The 22,459-nt window shown below is 36.6% G+C and overlaps 1 protein-coding gene across 2 annotated transcripts in view; it reads left to right on the top strand.

The window, feature by feature from the left end:
* The window catches only part of Adam10 (ADAM metallopeptidase domain 10), a 141,773-nt gene that overhangs the window by 99,107 nt on the left and 20,207 nt on the right, over positions 1-22,459 (top strand). For both annotated transcript variants that reach the window (XM_020168723.2, XM_074066064.1), the window contains exons 8-10: positions 4,898-5,081; positions 12,929-13,092; positions 18,535-18,718. In XM_020168723.2, coding sequence (XP_020024312.2) covers positions 4,898-5,081; positions 12,929-13,092; positions 18,535-18,718 — 532 coding nt within the window. The remainder of the gene's footprint in view (positions 1-4,897; positions 5,082-12,928; positions 13,093-18,534; positions 18,719-22,459) is intronic.

Raw genomic sequence — 22,459 nt, 5'->3', positions numbered from 1 at the left:
GGGTCTTCTTCCTCCTCATTTTAGTCAGATTTGCTAGGGGCTTATCAATCTTTTTTATCTCTTCAAAGAACTGGCCTTTTGTTTTGTTGTATCTTTGTATGGAGTTTTTGGTCTATTTCATTCATTTTGGCCCTTATTTTTATTATTTCTCTCCTTCTGCTTGTTTTAGGTTTAGCTTGTTCTTGTTTTTCTAGGTGTTTGAGATACTGCATTATGTCATTTATTTGAGATCTTTTTGTGTTCCCAGTGTATATATTCATGGCTAAAAACTTTCCCCTTAGCAGTCCCTTTGCTGTGTCCCATAGGTTCTGGTAGGTGTACTTTCATTTTCATTAAATTACAGGAACTTTTTGATTTCCTTCCTTATTTCTTTGATGACCCACTGATCATAGAGCAACATGTTGTTTAGTCTTCAGGTGTTTGAGTATTTTCTACTGTTTCTTTTGTTTTTGAGTTCTAGTTTTACTTCATTGTAGTCAGACAGTACACAGGGGGTTATTTCAATTTTTTTTTTTTTATATTTGTTAAGGCTTGCTTTGTGACCTAAAATATCCATTTTGGAGAAAGTTCTATGGGCTGCTGAAAAGAATATATATATTATGCTGTTGCGTAATGAAATGAATACTCTGTAGATTTCTGTTGTTCACTTCCACATTTTCTTTGTTGATTTTTTTTGTCTGGATAACCTGTGTCTTGATGATAGAGGAGTACTGAAGTCTCCCACTATCACTGTGTTGGAGCCTGTCTGTGTTTTTAAATCCAGTAGTGTATGTTTAATGAAGTTGGGTGCATCAACATTGAGTACATTTAAGTTAACAATTGTTATTGTTATGCTGCTTTTATTAGTATGAAGGGACATTTTTCATCTCTTCTGACTAATTTAGGTTTGAAGTTTACTTTATCAGATATAAGTATAACTACTCCTGAAGAGAGGTATGTGGTGTTCCTGTTATTTAGTTGTTTTTTTTTTTTTTTTTTTTTTGATAAGGGTCTGTGTGTGTTCAGTTATTTCTGTGTTACTCTCTAATTTCTTGTCTGCTCTTCTTTTGAGATTTAATAATTCCCATCCTTTCATGGCTATGTTTATTTTCATCATCTGTGTATAGGATTCCTTTGAGAATCTTCTGGAGTGAAGGTTTATTGGTTCCCATATTGTTTTAGTTTGTTTATCATGGAAGGTTTTTGTTTCTCCTTCAATTTTGAATGACCCTTCACTGAGTAGAGTATCCTAGGATTGAAATTGTTTTCTTTCAGAGCTTGAAATATCTCATTCCATATCTTTCTTACTTTTAAGATTTCTTTTAAAAAATCTGTTATTTTGTTGGGTTTACCTTTATATATTATTTAATTTTTATCTTTTATAGCCTTCAGTATTCTTTTCCTTGTTCTCTATGCTGTATTTTTTTCTAACTCTTAATATGCCATGGAGAGGTTTTATTTTGATCATGTCTATTTGGTGTCCTACAGGCTTTCTGTATCTGGATGGGCATCTCTTTTTCTAGATTTGGGAAGTTTTCTGCTGCTATAATATATTTCCTTTGCCTTTGGCTTGCATCTCTTCTCCTCCTTCAATGCTCATGATTCACAGGTTTGGTCTTTTGATGGAGTCTTAGAGGTTTTGCATATTCCTTTCACAACTGTTCAGTCTTTGCTCTAAGTATTCTTCCATCTTTTTCTTTAAGATCTATTTTGTCTTTGAGCCATGAAATTCTGTCTTCCATTTGTTCCAGTCTGCTGGAGTGGTTTTCAACTGTATTTTTTATTTGACTTAAGGAACTTTCCCAGGATTACTCTCTTTCTTCCCTTCCCTTCCCTTCCCCTCCCTTCCCTTTCTTTTTTTCTTTCTTTCTTTCTTTCCTTTCTCTCTTTTTCTTTTCTTTCCTTTCCATATCTTTGTTAAGCTCTTCTTTCACATCTTGCACTGTCTTCTTTATTTCATTTGTCTCTTTTTATTGATTGATTGATTTTCTTAGTTTCATGTGATGTTTGTTGAAGTCCTTTTTTGAGTTCATTTTAGTTGTTTCTGTTCTCAAGTTTTTTTTTTTTCAACATGTTCTCTTGGGATTCATTGAGATGTTTTTGCATGTCCTCTTTAAGCTCATTAAACATTCCTATCATCATTCTTCTGACCTCACCAACTGGGTATTCATCCCCTTCACTGTCCACCAAATCCTCTATTGTGCGATTATTAACCTTTTGAGGAGTCATATTTCCCTGCCTTCTTTTCCACCCATCTTTCTACTTTGAGATTTGCTCATGTGTTGTTGATGACTTGGTTGGGGGTTTTCATCACCTGTTATCTTTCCCTTGACATAATTTCTGTGCTTTGGCTAGCTTAGTTGCTGTCTGGGTTGTTGTAACATTTCTGTTCACTGACCTGGAGGTATAACTTAGTAATAACAAATTCAGATCCAATGCCATACCTGTTATTTAGATAATATATAAAACCCTTGGCAGTATTAACTATAATTAGTGGGTATTGGGGAAATAACAGTTGCTATTGTCTGGGATTGCAGAGGGATAGGAAGGATAGGAGTAATGTGTAAAGTTCATAAACTAGACTACTTACTTGGTGAGGGGTTAGTGTGAAGGAGATAGGGACAGTGGGGTGAAAAGGACAGAGAGAAGGGAAGACGAGGAGAGGGAAGGAAGGAAAAAAAGGGGAAAAAGTCAGGGGAGAGAAAAGAATACAAAACAAGAGAGGGCTAAGCAAATTAAAATCTCAGCAGAGTGGGAAACAAAATTAAAAAATTTATTGTCCAAATTTCTTTCTTTTTATGGAAAGGAGTGGGTTTCGTATGAGTTCCGTGAGTGCACTGGGCACTTAACCTCTGACTTCTAATCCAGGTACTGCGTTGATATGCTGGGTGGTATGGCAGTCAGTGGTGCCCTTTTCTGCCAGACAGGTTTGAGGGGTTCCACTTAGGCTATGTAAGCTGAGGCTCTTCTGGAGGTGGGGAGTGGCTGTCAGGGTCAGCTTGTTTGAGTAAGCAGGCCTCCGCAATGGTCATTTGTAAGTGGTGGCCATACCCTTCAGCCTTCCCCAAAGCCTGGGAGCAGGAGTTGAGCTGTTTGGTCAAATGTGCTTCTCTGGGGAGGACTGTTAATTTCAATGTCTCCAAGGTGGTCAAATGTGTTGTTATTTTCTCCAGGGTGTGGCTGGGCCACCCTGCCCCCACACAGACTGGATTACCCCAGTATTTTATAAAGAAAGTCAAGGGTTGAACAGTCCCTCCCCTACCAGGCACAGCTGGCATTTTCTCTCCTCTTATTAGAACAGCAGTTTTGTCCTAGAGGAGTGCAGCCTGCCTGGAAGCTCTGCTGGACTATGTGGCTTCCTCCAGAGCAGATGGTGCGGCACGTTCACCTGAAATGGTTTTAGTTTCTCTCTGTGGTATCGGGTTGGCATCCCTGGTCACAGGCAGGTAGCAGTCAGAGGTTCTATGTCTACAAATTTTGGTGGGTCCAGGACAACCAAGGTACTTTCAGAACTCACTCTTTGGTTCTCTGTTTTAGAAAAAGGAAAAACAAAAAAAAGTTGGAAGAAACTGCTGTCTGAAGGACTGGTGTGACAGCCAGCAGCCACAGCACCAAGGCTTCTGCAGCTGTTTTGTTCTATAAAAAACTAATTTAAGGGTTAGTAGCTGTACATTAGTTCAGTTTACCTAGGTATTGGTAGTATCTTACTTAATGGAGAAGCTGGATTTCTGACCCTTGGTATATGAACTTTTCTTTCAGACTTGTGAGAGCTCAGAGTTCTGGGGTCTGTTGGCTATCTGCCATCTTGCCTTATCTCTGTAGTTGCTTGTTTTTGAGTCTTTTTATACTAAATGACTATAACTAAGTGTTTTAGTTTATTGTTAATAAGATAATCCAGATGTTCTGAAGTCTGCCCTTGGTGATTGCCCTCAGTGGTATTTTTACCATTTTGCTTATGAGCCTCCTAGTTTTAGTAGAGGGCATGGATCATGAAAAGACCTGTAGTTCTTACTGTAACAGTCATCATCCCCTTACTACCAACATTTTCAAATGAACTGAGGTTTGCCTTTTAGAAAAATGTTTACTTTTCATAGGTATCTTTAAAAAATATCTATCTAGTTTGTATGTAATTCCCTGGCTTACCTGGAGAAAGGCAAACTATTCTTGAGACTTCAGAGGCTAGACAGGGTCTATGGAAGGAGACAGGGGTTGATAAATGAAAGCTTTTTTTAGTACAACTTTATCATTAGAATAGATTATTCTTCAGAGAAACCTGTACCAGGAGAGTAGTAGCTAAGTGTCAATGACAGGATCTGTAGGAACTTAACCTCAAAATAGTAAGAGAAATGACTTGAAAGTAGAAAGAATTCAAAATTCTTGCCCACATTCAGTTGGAACTTGCAGTTAGTTGGGCTTGACTCATGTGACTGTAAGCTGAGAGAACCAGGAAAATCATTTATCTGCTGAACTGACAGTCTTGGGTTTTATGTTCTTGTAATTAGCTAAAGTATGGGGTTTTGTGTCATTATGTTTGGCACCATATATAAGAGATTAGCACTAACAGGTTTGCTCAGAAGATTGAATTTGAGAAAGCGTACTTCCTTTATTAGAGTTTTTGAAAGCAAAATTATTTTTTCTTTCCAAATCTTGTATGTTCAGCCGTCTGGTAAATAACCGCTCAGAAATTTAACAACTTCAATTTTGATTCCCCTACACTGCATGTCTTTCTTTCCTTCCTTCCTTTGTTTCTTGGCCTCTGTGATCAGCTCAAGTATATGCACAGTGGGAATAGTCTCTAGGAACTTTAACTAAGGCCTGCTTTCCATTATCCAGGCCAGTGTAGGCGGAGGTGAGCAGAGATTACATTAAAGTTCTGCTAACAATAATTGCTCATTGAATTTATTGTTTTGGATTTTAGATCAATACAACTGCTGATGAAAAGGACCCTACAAATCCTTTCCGTTTCCCAAACATTGGTGTGGAGAAGTTTTTGGAATTGAATTCTGAGCAGAACCATGATGACTACTGTTTGGCCTATGTGTTCACAGACCGAGATTTCGATGATGGTGTTCTTGGTCTGGCCTGGGTTGGAGCGCCTTCAGGTAGTTTATCTAACTTTGTCTTAACTTAATACTTGAAACAAAAAGTAGTTTTCACAGAAGATTGAATTTTACAAAGTAGAGGAAAAATCAATGACTGTGCAGTATCTTAATTTACACTGCTTGAGTTAGGCAGGATTCATAAGCATAATGTAAATGGCAAAATAGATGAAGCAGTTTTTTATTTTGAAATGAGTAATGAACTATTGTGGTTGTACACACCTGTAATCTCAGGACTCAGGAGTCTGAGGCAGGAGTATCTTGTGTTTGAGGCCAATCTGGGCTTCATAGTGAGACTCTGTCTAAAAAAAGAGAAACAAACTGGACCTGGTGACTCATACCTAAAATCCTAACTACTCAGGAGGCAGAGATCAGGAGGATTGCAGTTCAAGGTCACCCCAGGCAAATTAACCTATCTTGAAAATACCCAAGACACAAAGCTGGCAGAGTGGCTCAAGTGTTCAAACGTCTTCCTAGCAAACATGAGACACTGAGTTCAAGACCTACTTCCTCCAAAAAAAAAAAAAGAAGAAATATGGGAACTATCCTAACATTTGATATATTCAAGTCAGTAGCTGAAATAATTTTATGGGAAAAAATAGTACTTCTGAAACTAAAAGGGAAAGATACATTTTTTTTTCCCCACAAAAGTTAAACAATATTAAAAAAAAATTTCTCTCTCAAAATAGGATCTAAAAGTCAGAAGGGGAAATTTATGCTTTTCCTTTGTCAAAGAGGAAAAAAAACTGTATTCTTGTTTTCTGGTCTGTACTGAGATAAAGAACAGAGAAACTGATCAGAAGCAGCATATAGGAAGAAGAGAAAAGATGTGTTTATTATTGGTTTACTTCTAGTCTTTATTTTAGTGAGGGGAAGTCCTACCTGGAAAGAGATATGGGCAGGAGATTCACTCGCACACATAGCTCCACTAGCATCACCCTATCTTAGCCCTGAAAGCCACTGACGTTGAGAAGGTTGACTTTTGCTTTATCTAGTTTATGGTTTTTCTTTTCTCATTCTTATTAGTTTATTCTTGGATTTGTTAAGCATGTTTTAAGAACATAAGTAATGTACCATATTTTCTTTTCTATTTCTTGCTCTTTTTTTAAAGCCAACAATAAATATCCTTATTGTAATTTCCTTCCCTCCTTCCCTCCCACCCTCCCTTCCTCCCTCCCTCTCTTCCTTTCTTTCTCTTTCTCCCTTTCTGTTTCTATCTCCATCTCTCTCTCTCCCCTCCCCCTTTTCTTTCTCTTCTTTCTTTTGTGGTACTGGGTTTTGATCTCACGCCTCATGCTTGCTAAGCAGGTTGAGCCACACACCAGGCCCAATAATTTTCAAACCTTCTTTTTTCCATATTGTTGTACTAACATGTATTCAATTCATGATGTCATAAAAGTGTAAATTTATGTCATGGATAGTACAGTCAATTTTTTTTGATATTTTTCTGTTATAATTTATATTGTTTTTATGTTACCTGTGTTGTTAAGAGGTTGTTCAGCTCACTTCTTCCCATAATATTTCATGTTTTACAAGTTTTACACTATGAAATCTCTTTTCCTCTCAAATAGTTGGATAATTTTCTCACAAAGATTATGATCCCATTTTTCTATTCATTAGTATTATAAAAACTCCAGGATTCATTTGGGTTTTTTTCTTTGTGTATTTTCTATTAATGTAGTGGTTCTCAAGTCTCAAAGAATTGTTTCTTATGGTATGGTCTACTGAACAGAATGAGCATCATTATGTATGGTCTGTTAAATCTAGATGTGGGGCCCTATAGTCTTTGTTTCAGCAAGCCCTCCAGCTGATTCTGATGCATACTAAAGTTTAAGAATCACCCCATTAATATTTTTGTCTCTAAAGCTTGCTCACAAAATGCCTCTAGAGCATGTGAGGAGATAATTCAAACAAAAAAGTGCTGCCTATTATTTTGCGTTTTCAACTATAGACGCTTGGTCTTTAAGAATGTGATATAAGGTTGGACATGGTGGTTTACATCTTGAATCCCAGACCTGGGTGTAGGGGAGTGAGGCTGAGGCAGGACTGTGAGTTAAAGGCCAGTCTGGGCTGCATAGCAAGATCCTACCTCCACAAGAGAAGAAAGAAAGAAAAAAGAATGTGATGGTCCCACAGGAGCTTGGTCAAATTTCTCCATATCTTTAGACCAAGCTGTACCTCTAGCCTTTTTTGCTCTGGTTATTTTAGAGATAGGGTCTCAGCTTTTGCCCAAGCTGCTCTGGACCACAATACTCCCATTTTACTCATGGCTGGGGATGACATGCATGCACCACCACACCCAGCTTTTTCCATTGAGATGGGGTCTTGCAAACTTTTTTTGCCCAGATCCATCTGTGTTGGCCTGAAATTGTGATCCTCCTGATCTCAGGTTGGAATGACAGACATGCACCACCGTGTCCAGCTGTTGGGTGAGATGAGGTCTTGCAAACTTTTATTTGCCTGGACTGACCTCAAACTGTAGTCCTCCCAGTCTCAGCCTCCCAAGTAGCTAGGATTACAGACATGAGTCCCAAGTGCCAGCTTGACGTTTTTCTTATGATTAGATTGGACTATAGATTTTGGGGATCCTTAGTATTTATATCTAGTTGCTTGTGATACCGGGTCTTCCAAATTTTTCTAAAGTGACCGTAGGCAGAATTATGGATTAAGAATGATAGGAAATGTTACATGTATTTTTGTTATTAGGATCTTTGTAAGGAGAACATTTCTTGAGCAAAAATAAGAGATTGAACAGTCAAAATGAAAAAAAAAATTACCTTTTTTTAAAAATCAACCTCTGTCCCCATTTTTCCTCCCTTCTGTTCTGTGTTATGATCTTTTCCCTTATTCCAGGTGTCATATGCCCTCTAACTTTACTCTGTTAAACCCCCTAACTGAGAAGGCTTTATGTAAGAGCTATTGAGGGCTAGGCAGGGACAGAAAATGAGGGTCAAAATTGCAGAAGAAGGAATCTTTGTTCCTTTGGCCTATCTCATCCTACTATAAGCTGCCTGCCTTGAAATAATGCTGACAGCTTCCTTCTGCAGTTTGCATTGTGATAGGTTCTTTGTAAGGCTGAAGACAGGACTTCTCCTGCTATGAGCAGGTAGGCGACTGAATAGTCAAAACGGAAAACATGACTTTTTTTTTTTTTACACTAGCTGAACTAGTTTTATATTTGACTCCTTTTTTTTAAACATAAACGTTACATATATAGTCTTCTTGATTATTTTAGTGCCTTTATGAGGTGTAGGTATTATTACCTCTATTCTGTAGATGAGGAAACTTGAGTTCAAAAACCCTGTGACAATCCTACATGGCTAGAGATAGACAGAATCTGAGTTTTGGACCTTTTGACTCCAGATTCAGTAGTTATTTTACTAAGTATAATATACTATAACATCCTAGCCTTCTCTTTCTGAGATGTTTCTAATAAGAAATTGAAATGTTTCCAGTTTCTTAGTAGAGATTCCATATTGCTGGAATCCATTTCTTCTCCCTTAAGAGAGAGAAATTTTGCAGTATTACTATGTTGTGATCGTCTAATATCACTTTGGGTAATTGTTATGGCATAATGAGAAAATCGTTGGATAAGAACTAGGAGACTGAGTTCTTATCTGTTCTGTGTGAATTCAGCTAAACCATTTTGCTTCAAATTGTTTAATTTACATTGTAATTTCTTCTGTCTTTATCATTCTTTTAAGACTCTGTGTTTCGGCCTGTAAATCTTAGTAAAGCTTGCTGTTGTCTTATTCTTTTCTTTTTGAGGGCCTCGCTGTGTAGCCCAGGCTGACCTTGAACTTGCTATGTATCTGAGGCTCGCCTCGAATTTGTAATGCTGGGCTTACAGGTATATACCACCATGCCCAGCTGTTACCATTTTTAGATAGGCCTTCATAGCTGATTTACTCAGTTTGTAATGTTACTGTTTCCTAATCTTTCATTTTTATTTGTCTTAATGTATCTTTGTTCATCCTTATTCTATTTTTATAATTTAGCTTAGAATTCATTTAATTCTGTAGATATTTTATTATTTAAAAATATGGTGGCAGAAAGGATTTTGTTGTGTTATTGTTATGTTAATTCTCATGTAATAGTTACTCAGATTTAGAGCTATGGTCCTCTTCATTGATCCAGTTGAGCTAGGAAAAATAATGAGGGTTGAAACATTTTTTGTCTTTGAGTCTTTTACTTCACAATAGTCTCTATTCCTCTTTCTTCTTCCTTCTTCTTCTTCTTCCTCCTCTTCCTACCTCCCTCCTCCCTCCTCCCTCCTCTCTCCACCTTTCTTCCTCTTCCTCCTTTTTCCAGTGCCTTCTGCATGCTAGGCAAGCACTCTACCACTGATCTGTATCACCAGTAGTACTTCTTTTTTTGAGGGGGTGGAGCGTGGTGCTGGGATTTGAACTCAGGGCCTTGTGCTTGATAGGCAGGTGCTTTACCACTTGAGCCATGCTTCCAGCCCCCTAAATTTCTTATACGATCGTGTAGTTGAGTACTTCTTTAGGTTTCTTTAATCAAGAAAGCAGTATCTCCTACTTAGCTTCATAATAAGTAGAAATAATGAACTGAGCTGATTTGGAGGTTTCCATTTAAAATTATTTAGGGCCTGCAGTAGAGCTAACAAAGAGGAGCCTGGTTCCAAAGTTAGTCTTAAGTATAAAGCTAGAAAGATTACTAGAACATTTTCTTTTTGTGAGTTCAGTGTTTAAGCAGGTGACTTGCTGTCATTTGTTTAGGCTAAAACAACAACTCTTTAACAGAGTAAATTCAAGTTAAGTGGCTCCTTTGTTCTGTTTCATTTGCTGAACCCAACATATCTTTTGAGAGGCCATTTCTGTGACTTGTTAAAGTACATTCTGCTACATTATCCAACTTAATGTTACCAGTTAACTGAACGAATGTTGTCTTGATTTGCCCGGTTTAGTAATTGCTTTTGCTTTGAATTAAAAACATTTTACTCTTCTCCTTTTTATTCACAATTTGTATTTTTTAGTGATGACTCTGTAGTAATTTATAATAAAAAATTTATAATAAAAAGCAATTTCTGAGCTTGAGCTTTTACTTAACTTGGTATAATGTCTCATCACTAAATGAGTTTCTGGCATACCAAAACTGCTTTCATTATTCTAATTATAATTTATAAAATAAGACACAGCTTTATTTTTTACTGTATAATTTGAGTTACTCTAACGTATGCTGTTAGTCTGTGATAAATATATAAAGTTTAATACAAGCAATACTCATTAAGACTAAACAGTTTTTTAAGAGGTTAAAGAAGATGTAAATTACAAAGACTATTCAGAAGTGTACACTCAAATTTATATATGATCTTCCCTTAAATTAGCTAGACCTTAAAAATACACAAAAGTGTTTATTATGAGTTTTTGAAACTATTCCTGTTTACTTTAGAAAAACTTGGGAGGGGATGAACTTGTTCAGGATACAATATGTGGGATTATTACAATGAAATCTCCTTATATTATTAATGTATGATAATTCAAAATAAAATAAACTTCATTAAAAAAAGGAAAAAATATTTGAAGATTTGCATTATAAAGTCTTCTAAGCTTCATTCAAATTTGATAGTTATTGCTTTGATCTGTTTTGTGTATGACATATGTTCACTAAGGCATGATACTAATTTACTATTTGTTTAGAACTACACAGTTATTGCATACAGAGTTCTTATTAATATATTTATATTTCCTAGTTCCTAGAATGACATAGTCCTTAGTATTTACCTCTAAATGTAGAAAAACAACAGTTTAAAAACTTTGTTAAATATTTGTAAGTTATGTGCTATTTTCTTTCTATTCAGTTTTTTTGTAGAAAAGGTAGTAAATTTGGAACATCATAAAGGTTTGCAAGCCCTTGCTGGGTTAAATCCGCACCTGACTCAGTCTTTCATTTTCCTTGAAAAGGTAGTAAATTCGGAACATCTTAAAGGTTTGCAAGCCCTTGCTGAGTTAAATCCGCACCTGACTCAGTCTTTCAGTTTCCTTTTCTGTGAAGCACATTTTCATGTCATCTTTGAAGTCATGACAATAATTCATCTTTATTTGCTGTCATATATGTTCATATACTTGATAGGAACAAGGCAACAGTTGTGTTGTACTAGTGTATCATTCGTATAGTTCTTTTTTGGATTACTTTCTATTAAAGGCTTTAGCGGGGATTTAAAATACTAGACTTTTAAAGTGGTCTAGTAATATGGTTGTAATTTTGTGTGTAGAAAGCTAATTTGAAATAATTTGATGAGGTAGGGTACCTTAATCAGTTTGATTATATCTTTTAAAGTACCAACAGAGAAACCTATGTATCTATGTGTGTTCATTTGAGGTGCTGGGATCAAACCCAGGGACTTGAGCATCCTAGGCATGCACCCTACCACTGATCTACATCTTCAGCTTTTAAATGTGAATGTAAAAGATCTTTCAAGAAAGTGAATTAAAAGAAAGTATAGTGGGTACAAGCCTACCAGTACTAGGGAGGCTGAGGCAGAAGGATGGTCAGTTTGGGGCCAACCTATGGTTACTTAGAGAGACCCTGTTTCAAAAAGAAAATAAAACAAATTCCAAAAAGTTACATCTTTAGAGCAATGAATATAATCACATAGATTGATCAGCTGGTTTCTGATCTTCCCTGTTATTTTTCTAATTTCTTATTGCCTTTGATGTGAAAGCACAGTCATTTTGATACTGAACTTTAAAGTTCTTATTAGTGAACAGACTACAAAATGATTTGATATGTTTCAAAGAAGTATATTTTTTCTTTTAAAATTTGAAACACGTTAGACACAAAATTTGGGACACATTGGAAAATAAAATTGAATTTTTAATAAAGTTAAAAACTTGCTAGAGTTGTAAGAGTAATACAGTAAACTCCTGATTAATCAGTTAATATTTTTCCACATTTGCTCTCTCTCTCTGTTCTCATCTTTCTCCTTCTTTTTTCCCATTTCCTCCTCCTCCTTATCCTCTCCTGTCTTTTCTTCCTTCTCCTCTTCTTTTTTTTTTGTAGTACTGGGGTTTGAATTCAGGAATTGCACGTGGCAAGTTCCCTACCATTTGAGCCAAGCCCCCTAGCCCCTTTGCTCTAGGTATTTTTCAGCTAGAGTCTCATACTTTTTGCCTGGGTTGGCCTTAAATTGCCTCCTCCCAATCTCTGCCTCCTGAGGAGCTAACATTATAGCTATAAGCCACCATGTCAGGCTTGTTTGTTGAGATGGGGTTATCTTAACTTTTAGCGTGGGCTGACCTAGAACTACCATTCTCCTCATCTCTGCCTCCTGAGTGATTGTGATTACAGACGTGAACCCCACATCTGGAATCCACCACTCTTGGCTCTCCTTTTTTTCTTCTTAAACCCACTTTACCTAATTATTTTACAAATAGAGTTTATGTTGCATCCTAGGACAGTGAATCACATACTTATTGTGCGTCACTGTTATTATATGACTGTCTCAGAATCTACTTGAGACTATTGTGTTACTTTCAGTTAACCTGAATCATACATTTTTGTTTTAAAAGATGGGAAGCTATAGGCTTTGACTCATTGTAAATATAAATATATTCAAATTTAGAGGCAATGTAAATACTGTTTTTCTAAGGTAATGAGAGCAAAAATTTGAGGACATTTTGATGATGAAGAACTTGCATAAGGGCTTTTTAAGTGATCCCAGAAGTTTCATTATGCTTGGTCTTAAAATTTTACTTGAAATAAAATGAGTATTTGACACATTGGGTACCAATTGTATTTAATGAAAACATTAAATATTTTAATATAGCTGTTTAATTTCACATTTACCTGTTTTTTGAATAAGTAACTTAGTTGTTGTTCTGAATTAGGAAGCTCTGGAGGAATATGTGAGAAAAGTAAACTCTATTCAGATGGGAAGAAGAAGTCCTTGAACACGGGGATTATCACTGTTCAGAACTATGGGTCCCACGTGCCTCCCAAAGTCTCCCACATTACTTTTGCTCATGAAGTTGGACATAACTTCGGATCTCCAGTAAGTACTGCATAATTATTACATTGTCCAAAAGTTATTAGCTTGACTTTTATGTTGAGTGATTTTTGATAGCAAAAACAAATGTACATATGATTGTTTAGTTTTCATGTCAGAATACAGTGATGTATTTGACTATGACTATACTGAAAAGAAAGAATAATTTTGATTAAAATTTTTTAAAATGCAGAATTCTTTGAAAGCAAAGAATTTTGTCTTATTCAGACAAAATAATATCTATCTGTATCTGATGGCCCTAGAATGGTATCTAGTGCATAGTACAAAACATACTCAGGTATGTTTTGAGTGAGAATCCCTTTTCATTGCTTAAAGCACATTTAGAACCTTTAGCAAATTGTGCAATGCCTTCTTGCTTTCTTTCTATTAAAGCCTTATTGTGATCTATTGTGGAAAGAGATTGATATTTTAAAGTCTTTATTATGATAAATTTCTGACGCACACCACAACAAACTGCTCACATGCTCATCACCCAGAACACAGACAACAAACTTTCTATAAAGGGCTTGCCAAGAAAATGAGGCTTTCGGGACATTTGGTGTTTGTTGCATGTTCTGCCTTGTGTTTTCAATCCTGTGAATATGGAGAAACCCTTAGCACAGGCCTTGTAATAACAGCCTGTGGGCTACAGTTTGCTGACCCTGAGTTGGAATAGATTCATCAGAATTTTGCCTTTTCTGCCCTTTTGAATTCTTTTTTTTTCCCATTGCTAACATGTTTAAAGCAAATTGTCCTTAGGTAGTGCAGAAAGAACTGCTTATGTAACCACATGTAATTATTACACTTAACAAAAACTATTAGCAGTCTTTGGTATCATCTAATGCCTGGTCTGTTATATTGATTTTTAAGTGACCTAATGATCATTGCAACACAGAAATAGGAAGTACTGAAAGATCTTCTGTCTCTGTGATTTTGGCAGAGCTTATTAAAATAGCATGTTGGGGAAATTGTTACTTGAAAACTATATCTAAATTCTTTTTACTTGAATCTTACCACTTGTAAAAATGGAAATTTTTATTTAAAAAATAATTTGTAGGTGTGTATGTCAGTGGTAGAGTGCAGACTCAGCATGCATGAGACACTGGGTTCAATCTCCAGTGCCAAAGTAAACAAATAATTTAAGTGCCACCTCACTGAATTGAGAGATTATCATCAAAAGGGTACTTGAGATATTAAGGATGAGCAGAACTAACTTTTCCCATGTACAGATAAGTGTCTGCCCTTCTTTCCCCCCACCCCATTCCCTTGGCTCTAGGCCTTCCCAGGGAATTGTGCACCCTTCTCAGCCCCTCTTCTGTCTTCTAGTTGAGAGCCTCTCATATTTTAATGTGCATAGAAGTTGCCTGAGGATTTCAGAATAGATACCAAGAATCTCAAGAATACAGGTTCCAAGAATCTCAGAATACAGATTTCTGAGGACCACATTTGGAGTAGGGAGTCTAGACCATCTTATCTTTTCCTTAATTGACTTCCAGTGACCTGTTTTTAGTACATTAACTTTGTATTATGTATTGCTTCTTGTTTAATGAATAAATTGATTTCCATTCTTTGCTTACTTTGCCATCTTTTTCTTTCATACCAGACTACTTTTAATGACTTTGCTATGCTTTATTACACTCTATTCTTCTATTCATGTTGTTAATTCTACCATTTACATATGCAGTAGATGTTTAACAAATATTTATTGAGTAATTTGTGGTAATATCAGCCAGAACCATAAATTTCTGAACATGTCTCCCTGGACATCTTTGTCTGAAACCTCTCTCTATCCCTCCTGCTACGTGTCTGTGCTATGTTAGTTTTACTTTCTCCCAGTGGTTCACATTGTCTTCAGATTTATTCTGTCCCAAACACTAAGTGTACACCTGTTGTAAACTGCTTTGTAAGCTTTGTTGTGGGAGTTGTGATCATAAATGAGACAACTTCCTGACTCTCAATATGAGAGTAATCTTTGTGTAAATATAGTTCCAACCAGGCCACTTCTGTTTAATTTTATGTCTACTACCTGCTGATACTGCCCATACTTCCTTAACAGAGTATTAGGATTTCTCACAATCTGAGTCCAAGCATATTTCTTATGTCATCTCCTCTTGCCTGTCACATTAAATCACAGTCCTTTATAACTTTAATTTGTTAGGTCAGTTGCTCTGCCCGCCCCTTATCTGTGCCTTTGAAATCTTCCTCACTCTGTAGCCCTGGCTGGCCTTGAACTTGTGATCTTGTTGCCTCAGTCTCCCTAGTGCTGGGATCTCCCTTTGAAATCTTGATCTGTGTTCTTGACTCAATAACTTTACCTCTGGAAATCCAACTAAAAGAAATAAATAATTATTAAAGAGTTAGGTTTGTTTAAAAATGATTATAAAATATATTCATTGTACTTACAGCAAAAAATTTAGTTTTATTTTTTGGTGTTACTGAGGTTCGTTGTTGTAATTGCTTTTTGCGGTACTGGGGTTTGAACTCAGTGCTTCACACTTGCGAGGCAGGTGTTCTACCTACCACTTGAGCCACACCCCCTAGCCATTTTTGCTTTTAGTTATTTTTCAGATAGGGTATCACACTTTCTGCCTGGGTCAGCCTCAAACCATGATCCTTGTATCTATACCTCCTCTGTTGCTGTCATTATAGTTACATGCCACCATGCCCAGGTAGTTATTTGAGATATGTCTCACTAACTTTTTTGGCCAGGCTGGCCTAGAACTGTGATCCTTCCTGTCTCCACATTTCAAGTAGCTGGAATTACAGATGTAATCTACTGTGCCTGACTATAATAGCAAATTTTGGGGGTTTTCTTTGGGGGGATGTTGATAAGACTAGGGTTTGAACTCAGGGCTTCACACTTGCAAAGCAGGTGCTCTACCCTTTGAGCCACACCTCCAGTCCATTTTGCTCTTGTTATTTTGGAGGTTGGGTCTTGAGAGCTATTTTCCAGGCTGGCTTCAAATTATGATCCTCCTGATCTTAGCCTCCCAAGTAGTTAGGGTTACAGGCATGAGCCACTGGTGCCTGGCGCAAAAATTTTAAAACAGTATAATTTTCTATAGTACAGAAATACTATGGAATGCTCTGCAGTCATTTAAAAATTAAACTTTTCAGTGATTATCCTACACTCTCAAGCTGAAGAAAACATGAATATTACTGTGTGCATGATAGAGTCCAAATTTTATATTAAAATGTTATTGCCAAATGCAAGTCAGATATGAAATAGAACAGAACATTAATAGTGGTTGGTTGTTATGTGTGGTAATTATAACTGAATTTATCCAGTTTTCTTTTCCTTTTTTTTTTTAAAGACAGAGTCTCCTATTGTACAGCCCAGCCTGACCTGAGATTCTCAATCCATCTGAATGCCAGGATTACAGATGTGCGATTCTATGCCTGGCTTGTATTGTTTTCATAGACAGAAAATAGTTTTTCTGTTTTTTTATCAAACTAAGATTGCCATTTCCTTGTGAATTTTACTCTTGATTTAAACTCTTGCAGTACTTCTGGGTGTTCAGTCAAAACATTCTTTTTGTTCTTTATGTTTTGCTTATTTATGTGCTCATTTTATTCCTTTATCTGAAGACAGCCTGTTTACACCTGTTCCCCTCCCATAGTTGTTAGTGATGACCCATTATAATATCCTTGAATAAATTGGACTGGGCAGATAGGTCAGAGTTTGCGGTTGGTTTTTAAAAGAATGTAGATCCCATGAGGGCTTGGGACAATGCTTACTTTATTTTAAACCATGTTTTTATCTGTCTATCTATCAATTGCACTGTTGATTGAACTCAGAACCTGGTACTTGTTAGGCAAGCCCTCTACCACTTGAGCTATACCTCAGCCCCTTTTTGCTTCATTTATTTTTCAGATAGGGTCTAAGTATTTTTGCCTGGGCCAGCCTTGGATTGCAGTCCTACCAATGTCTCTCTTGTAGCTGGGATGACAGGCATGCACCAACACACCTGGCTTATTGGTTGAGATGGGGTCTCACTGACTGCTTTGGCTGGCCATGCATGAATCATGATTCTCCCATTCTCCACCTCCTGAGCAGCTGGGATTATAGGCATGAGCCATCATGTCCAGCTTCTTTATATTTTTATATATTTCAGTGGATACACAGTTATAGTTGAGTACTCGGTAACATTTATTGATTTGAAAAGTGGCAAGATATTTGATGATGACACCAAGAGTTAAATAGCATCAGGACTTTTCCATTTCTAAAATTCTAATAGTGAGAATAGAGCTTGTGCCAGACCTTTTCAGAAACCAAATTGAGTTCTGTACAATGAAAACATGGAGCAAGATGATGCTAAAGACAATGAAGAGTTGTTAGCTGCTGAGTCCAGGCTCAGGAGAAGAGCAGGAGGTGTTAGGAAGAGTAAACATGCTAGCAGATGCTATACTTCAGAGTTGCCTCAGATGGGGGAGTACAAAATGAAAGTGTCTTAAATGGATTCCCATGACCATTCTGTTTCTTTCTAGAGAGCGGTATTGTTGGCCATTCAAAAAGATTTTAATTAAATGGAATAGTTATTGTACTTGCTGGTGTTTTGGCTCCTTCTGAGGTGTTCTGAATTATTTGAGGAGCATTGTGTAGTTTGCATGTACTGCACATGCCCTGAGGGCAGTGACTGCTGGGATCTGGTAGTGTTCTGTTGCTCCATCTCACTGCTGGTCACATATTGTGTGTACTTTGAGAAAGTTCAGGGAGCTATGCTTTGGTGCTTTTCTGTGTGCACCTAATACTTACATAAATGTTACCAAAACTAGAAACTCCCTCAGTGCTGTAGTCAGACACAGAACTCAGTCTCCTATTCATTCTGCAAGGCAGTAGTTTGAGTTATGTCTTGACCTTTCATAATTTCATTTTAAAGTAGACCATAGTGTGCTGGGGGCATGGCTCACGTGGTAGAGCACCTGCCTAGCAAGTGCAAAACCCTGAGTTCACATCCCAGTATCACAAAAAAAGTCAACATTTTTACTTGTCTTTGTTATGTACTGGTTAATAAATTGGCTACCTTAAGTTCCTATTCTGTATCTGCTTAGCCCTGTGCCCATTTCTTTTGTTTCCTTCTTCTTCTTTTCCCACCTCTAACTTTGAACTAGTCTTAATATATAATTCATCATTATTTTAAAGACTAGAGTTAATCTGTTACTAGTTTTAAAAGTAGGCAAGCTTATTTATAATAAGTTTTTATGGCAGTATGTCTTCAATTCTACTCCCTACTTCCAAAGTTATACATTATGGCTAGACCATCATGATTTTCCTTCTCTTCTATGACAGTGGTCCCTAAAGTGTTTTCCTACTCACAGTCTAAAACAACTGTAAGATCCTTTCTAAAGGAAAGTCCACAACTTCCATTGTTCTGAGAAAATTAACTTCAATGACCTGCAAACCTTCTTTTCCTCACAGTTTCTATAACTTTATATTCTATTTGGCAGCATGACTCTGGAACAGAGTGTACACCAGGAGAATCGAAGAATTTAGGACAGAAAGAAAATGGCAATTACATCATGTATGCAAGAGCAACATCTGGGGACAAACTTAACAACAATAAATTCTCACTCTGTAGTATTAGAAATATAAGCCAAGTTCTTGAGAAGAAGAGAAACAACTGTTTTGTTGGTATGTATATGTTCCCATCGTATTATAAATGTCTTCAAACATTCAGAAACTATGAAAGAAATATGCAGTGTGCATCCCTATATCCACATATAGGGTTGTGGATTGTTAACACTTGGCTATGTTTAACACTGGTTTGCTAATCTACCCATCCCTCAATCTGGAATTTGTTGTTGCAATTTAAAGTAAGCTGCAGATGTCAAAGTGCTTTACCCTAAACACTTTGGTCTGTATGTCACTAACTGGAGTTTAGTATTGTTTGTAGTTCTTTTTTGTTTGTTCATAAGTGAAAAGCACAAGATTTTAAGGGCCTTATTGGTGAATTTTGGTAAATGCATTTACCTGTGTAAACTAAGCAACTATCAGAAAGTTCTTTTAATCCCCTTCCCAGTCAGTCTCCATCCTCAGCACTCCCAGACACAACTACTGTTTGTTTTTTTTCACCATAGATTACATTTGTCTGTTTTAGAATTTTGTATGAGTGGCATTAATGCATTGTATACCCTTTTCTGGAAGACTGCTTTCATTTTATTTTATTTTTTTAATTGTTGTGCTGGGTGGGGGTACATTGTGGCATTTACAAAAGTTCTTGCAATGTATCAAATATATCATACTTGAATTCACCCTCTTCACCTCTCTCCTTCATCTCCCCCCATTTCTGGAACAGTTTCCACAGGTATCAGTTTTTGCATTTACGCACATGTGTATACATTATTTGGACCATATTCATCCTTATACCCCTTTCCCTGCCACCTCTCCCCTCCCACAGGTCAACCCTCCCCCAGAACCTGTTCTGCCCTCCTGTTCTCCAATTTTGTAGAAGAAAAACCATGAAAGATAAAATGAGAAACACGTTGTTTTGCTAGTTTGAGATAAAGATAGCTACACAGGGAGTTTCCTTGTGTTGTTCCATGCATATTTGTATCACAGCTCCAGTTGCTTTGCCTCTTCCAGTCCTCTTCTCTCCTCCCTAGTCCACTTCCCGTGGTGGCCCCGGCCAGTTTACAATTTCTATATGCATTCCTGTATAGTGAGCACATCAGTCTCATTCAAGTTTTTGGTTTCCTTCCCTTGTGAAAGACTGCTTTTAACTCAACATGATATTCTGAGATTTATCACACTATTTTATTCTTGATGCATATGTATTGTATTGTATGAATGTTTCCCAGCTGTTGATGGACACCTATGTTATTTAGCCTTGGGCTAATATCAGTCAAGCTGTTATGAGAGGCTTGTGGAGTGGCTTAAGTGGTAGAGCACCTGCCTAGCACACGTGAGGTCCTGAGTTCAAACCCCAGTACCCCTCCCCCCCCAAAAAAAAACTGCTGTGAAATTTTTTCTTTTCCTTATTATAGTAAAACATATGTAACACAATATTTGACATTTTAAACAACCTTAAGTGTACAATTCAGGATATTAATCACATTCATAGTGTTGTGCAGTTATCACCATTGTCTATTTCCAAATTCTCATCAACAAAATTCCTTATTAAGTAGCTCGTGCTTCCTCTTCCCTTTAGCACTTTGTAACCTTTAATGTATTTTCTATCTCGATAAATTAGACTTTCTAGGCCCCTTATATTGGTGGGGTCATATAATATTTATTCTTTTGTATCTGGCTTACTTCCATTAGCATAAGAATTTCAAGTTTTACCCACATTATAGAATTTATCAGAGCTCTATTCCTTGTTAGGGGTGAATAACATTCCATTGCGTAGATACACCACATTTTGTTTTTCAGTTATCTGTTACACCTCTGTTGTGCTATTTCATGTATTCTAAATATTTTACCTTGTCCTAAAGTCATTTTTTTTCCTATAGCTTTGTCCTGTTTTCACAAGATGTGTTACTTAAGTGCAAATACTGTGGCCTTGTCACTTTTGTTCATGGTGAACATTCAAAAAGGGATTGAACAAAAATTGAGCAAGTTTTCCAGATAAGCCAGGCCTTTTTTTTTTTTTTGGCCTTTTTTTAATTGATAGTTTTACTGTGATAATTATAGATTCGCATACAGTTATGAGAAGCGTTAGATTCTCTGTATCCTTCACTTAGTTTCTTTCACTGGTAATATCTTGCAAACATAGTATAATATTATAGCCATAAAATTGACACTGATACATACAGTGTACTTCAGTTTTTCTAGTTCTCATGTCTCTGTGTGTGCATTTAGTTCTATATGTTATTGCATATGTAGATATATGTATCCCATCACCACAGCCAAAGTTCAGAACTGCTGCATCAAGACAAGGGCCCCTCAGTTGTTAACCTGTTCCTATCTCCTGCTGCCCCTCCCCCATCCTGTTAACCTCTTCATTTCTAACATTTTGTTCCTTCAAAAATGTTATATAAGCTGGGTATTAGTGGCTGAAGCCTATAACCCTAGCTACCTGGGAGGCTGAGATTGGGAGGATGAAGGTTTGAGGCTAGCCTAGGCAGAAAGTTTTGTGAGAGCCCATTTCCATAATAACCAGAACAGAATGAATTGGAAGTGCGGTTCAAGCAGTAGAGCACCTGCTTTGCCAGTGTGAAGCCCTGAGTTCAAACCCCAGTACCACCTCCCCCCCAAAAAAAATATGTAGAGTAGATAGATATAGAATATATATGTGTGTGTGTATACACACACACACACACACACACACACATTTACACGTATATACTCAAACAGTATATAACCTTTTGGGGTTGCCTTATTTCACTCAGCATAATTCTCTGAAAAGTCATCTAACTTCTTTCTATCAGTTGTTGCTTTTGTGTATGTGTATGTGTGTCTGTCTGTCTGTCTGTCTGTCAGCAGTACTAGGGGTTGAACTCAGGACCTAACTTGAGCCACTCCTCCAGCCCCTTAGTTGTTCTGCCTTTTACTAAGTAGTACTCTGGTATTTATATATCTGTTTAACCATTCACCTGTTAAAAAGGACCTTGGGCTATTTCCAGTGTTTGGCTGATAGGAAAAATCAGCTATAATATTCATGCACAAGTTTATTTGTGTGAATGTAAGTTTTTCTTTCTTTGGGGTAGAAGCCCCAAAATCCAGTTAGCAGACCATATAGCAACTGCTTGTTTTGTACAAAGCTACCACACTTTTTCCTGGGGTGGCTGTACATTCTTACCAACAGTGTATGAGTGATCTGATATCTCTCCATTTTCACCAGCATTTGGTGTAATTACCATGTTTTGTTTAATCCATTTCAATAGAAGTGGAATCATATTTCATGGTTTTAATTTGCATTTCTCTGATGACCAGTGATGTTTAAGCATCTTTTCATGTGCTTATTTGCCATCCATATATCTTTGATGAGATGCCTGTTCATGTTTTTTGGCCATTTCTTTTGATTTTTCCTGTTGTTTTGAGATTTCTTTATATAATCTATGTACTAGTCGTTTGTCAGATACTAGTTTACAGACATTTTTTCCCAGGTTATATAGCTTGTCTTTTCATCCTTTTCATAAAGTCTTTGACTCTTTTCTTTAAAGTCTTCTTTTTTATTTAAAAAAAAATAGATTGAAATTACATTGATGTTATCATTGGTCATTTTTGTGTTACTTAATATAGAAATGCTGTGTTGATTATAGATTCTCAGTTTGTAAATTGAGTTTTCACAGTAAAGTTTCTGATTGAAGTTGACTTTTTAAAAATATATATTGATTTGTCGATATTATGAGAAAGCAGTTAGTTCCTTAAATATGTACCTAATACAGTTTTTGCATTAAATAGTACCTTTCTCTGTATTTAAACTGTTAGTAA

The sequence above is a fragment of the Castor canadensis genome, chromosome 2 (assembly GCF_047511655.1).
Source record: "Castor canadensis chromosome 2, mCasCan1.hap1v2, whole genome shotgun sequence".
Lineage (NCBI taxonomy): Eukaryota > Metazoa > Chordata > Mammalia > Rodentia > Castoridae > Castor > Castor canadensis.
Note: the sequence above shows the minus strand (reverse complement) of the source record. Positions and strands in the feature narration are given on the sequence as shown.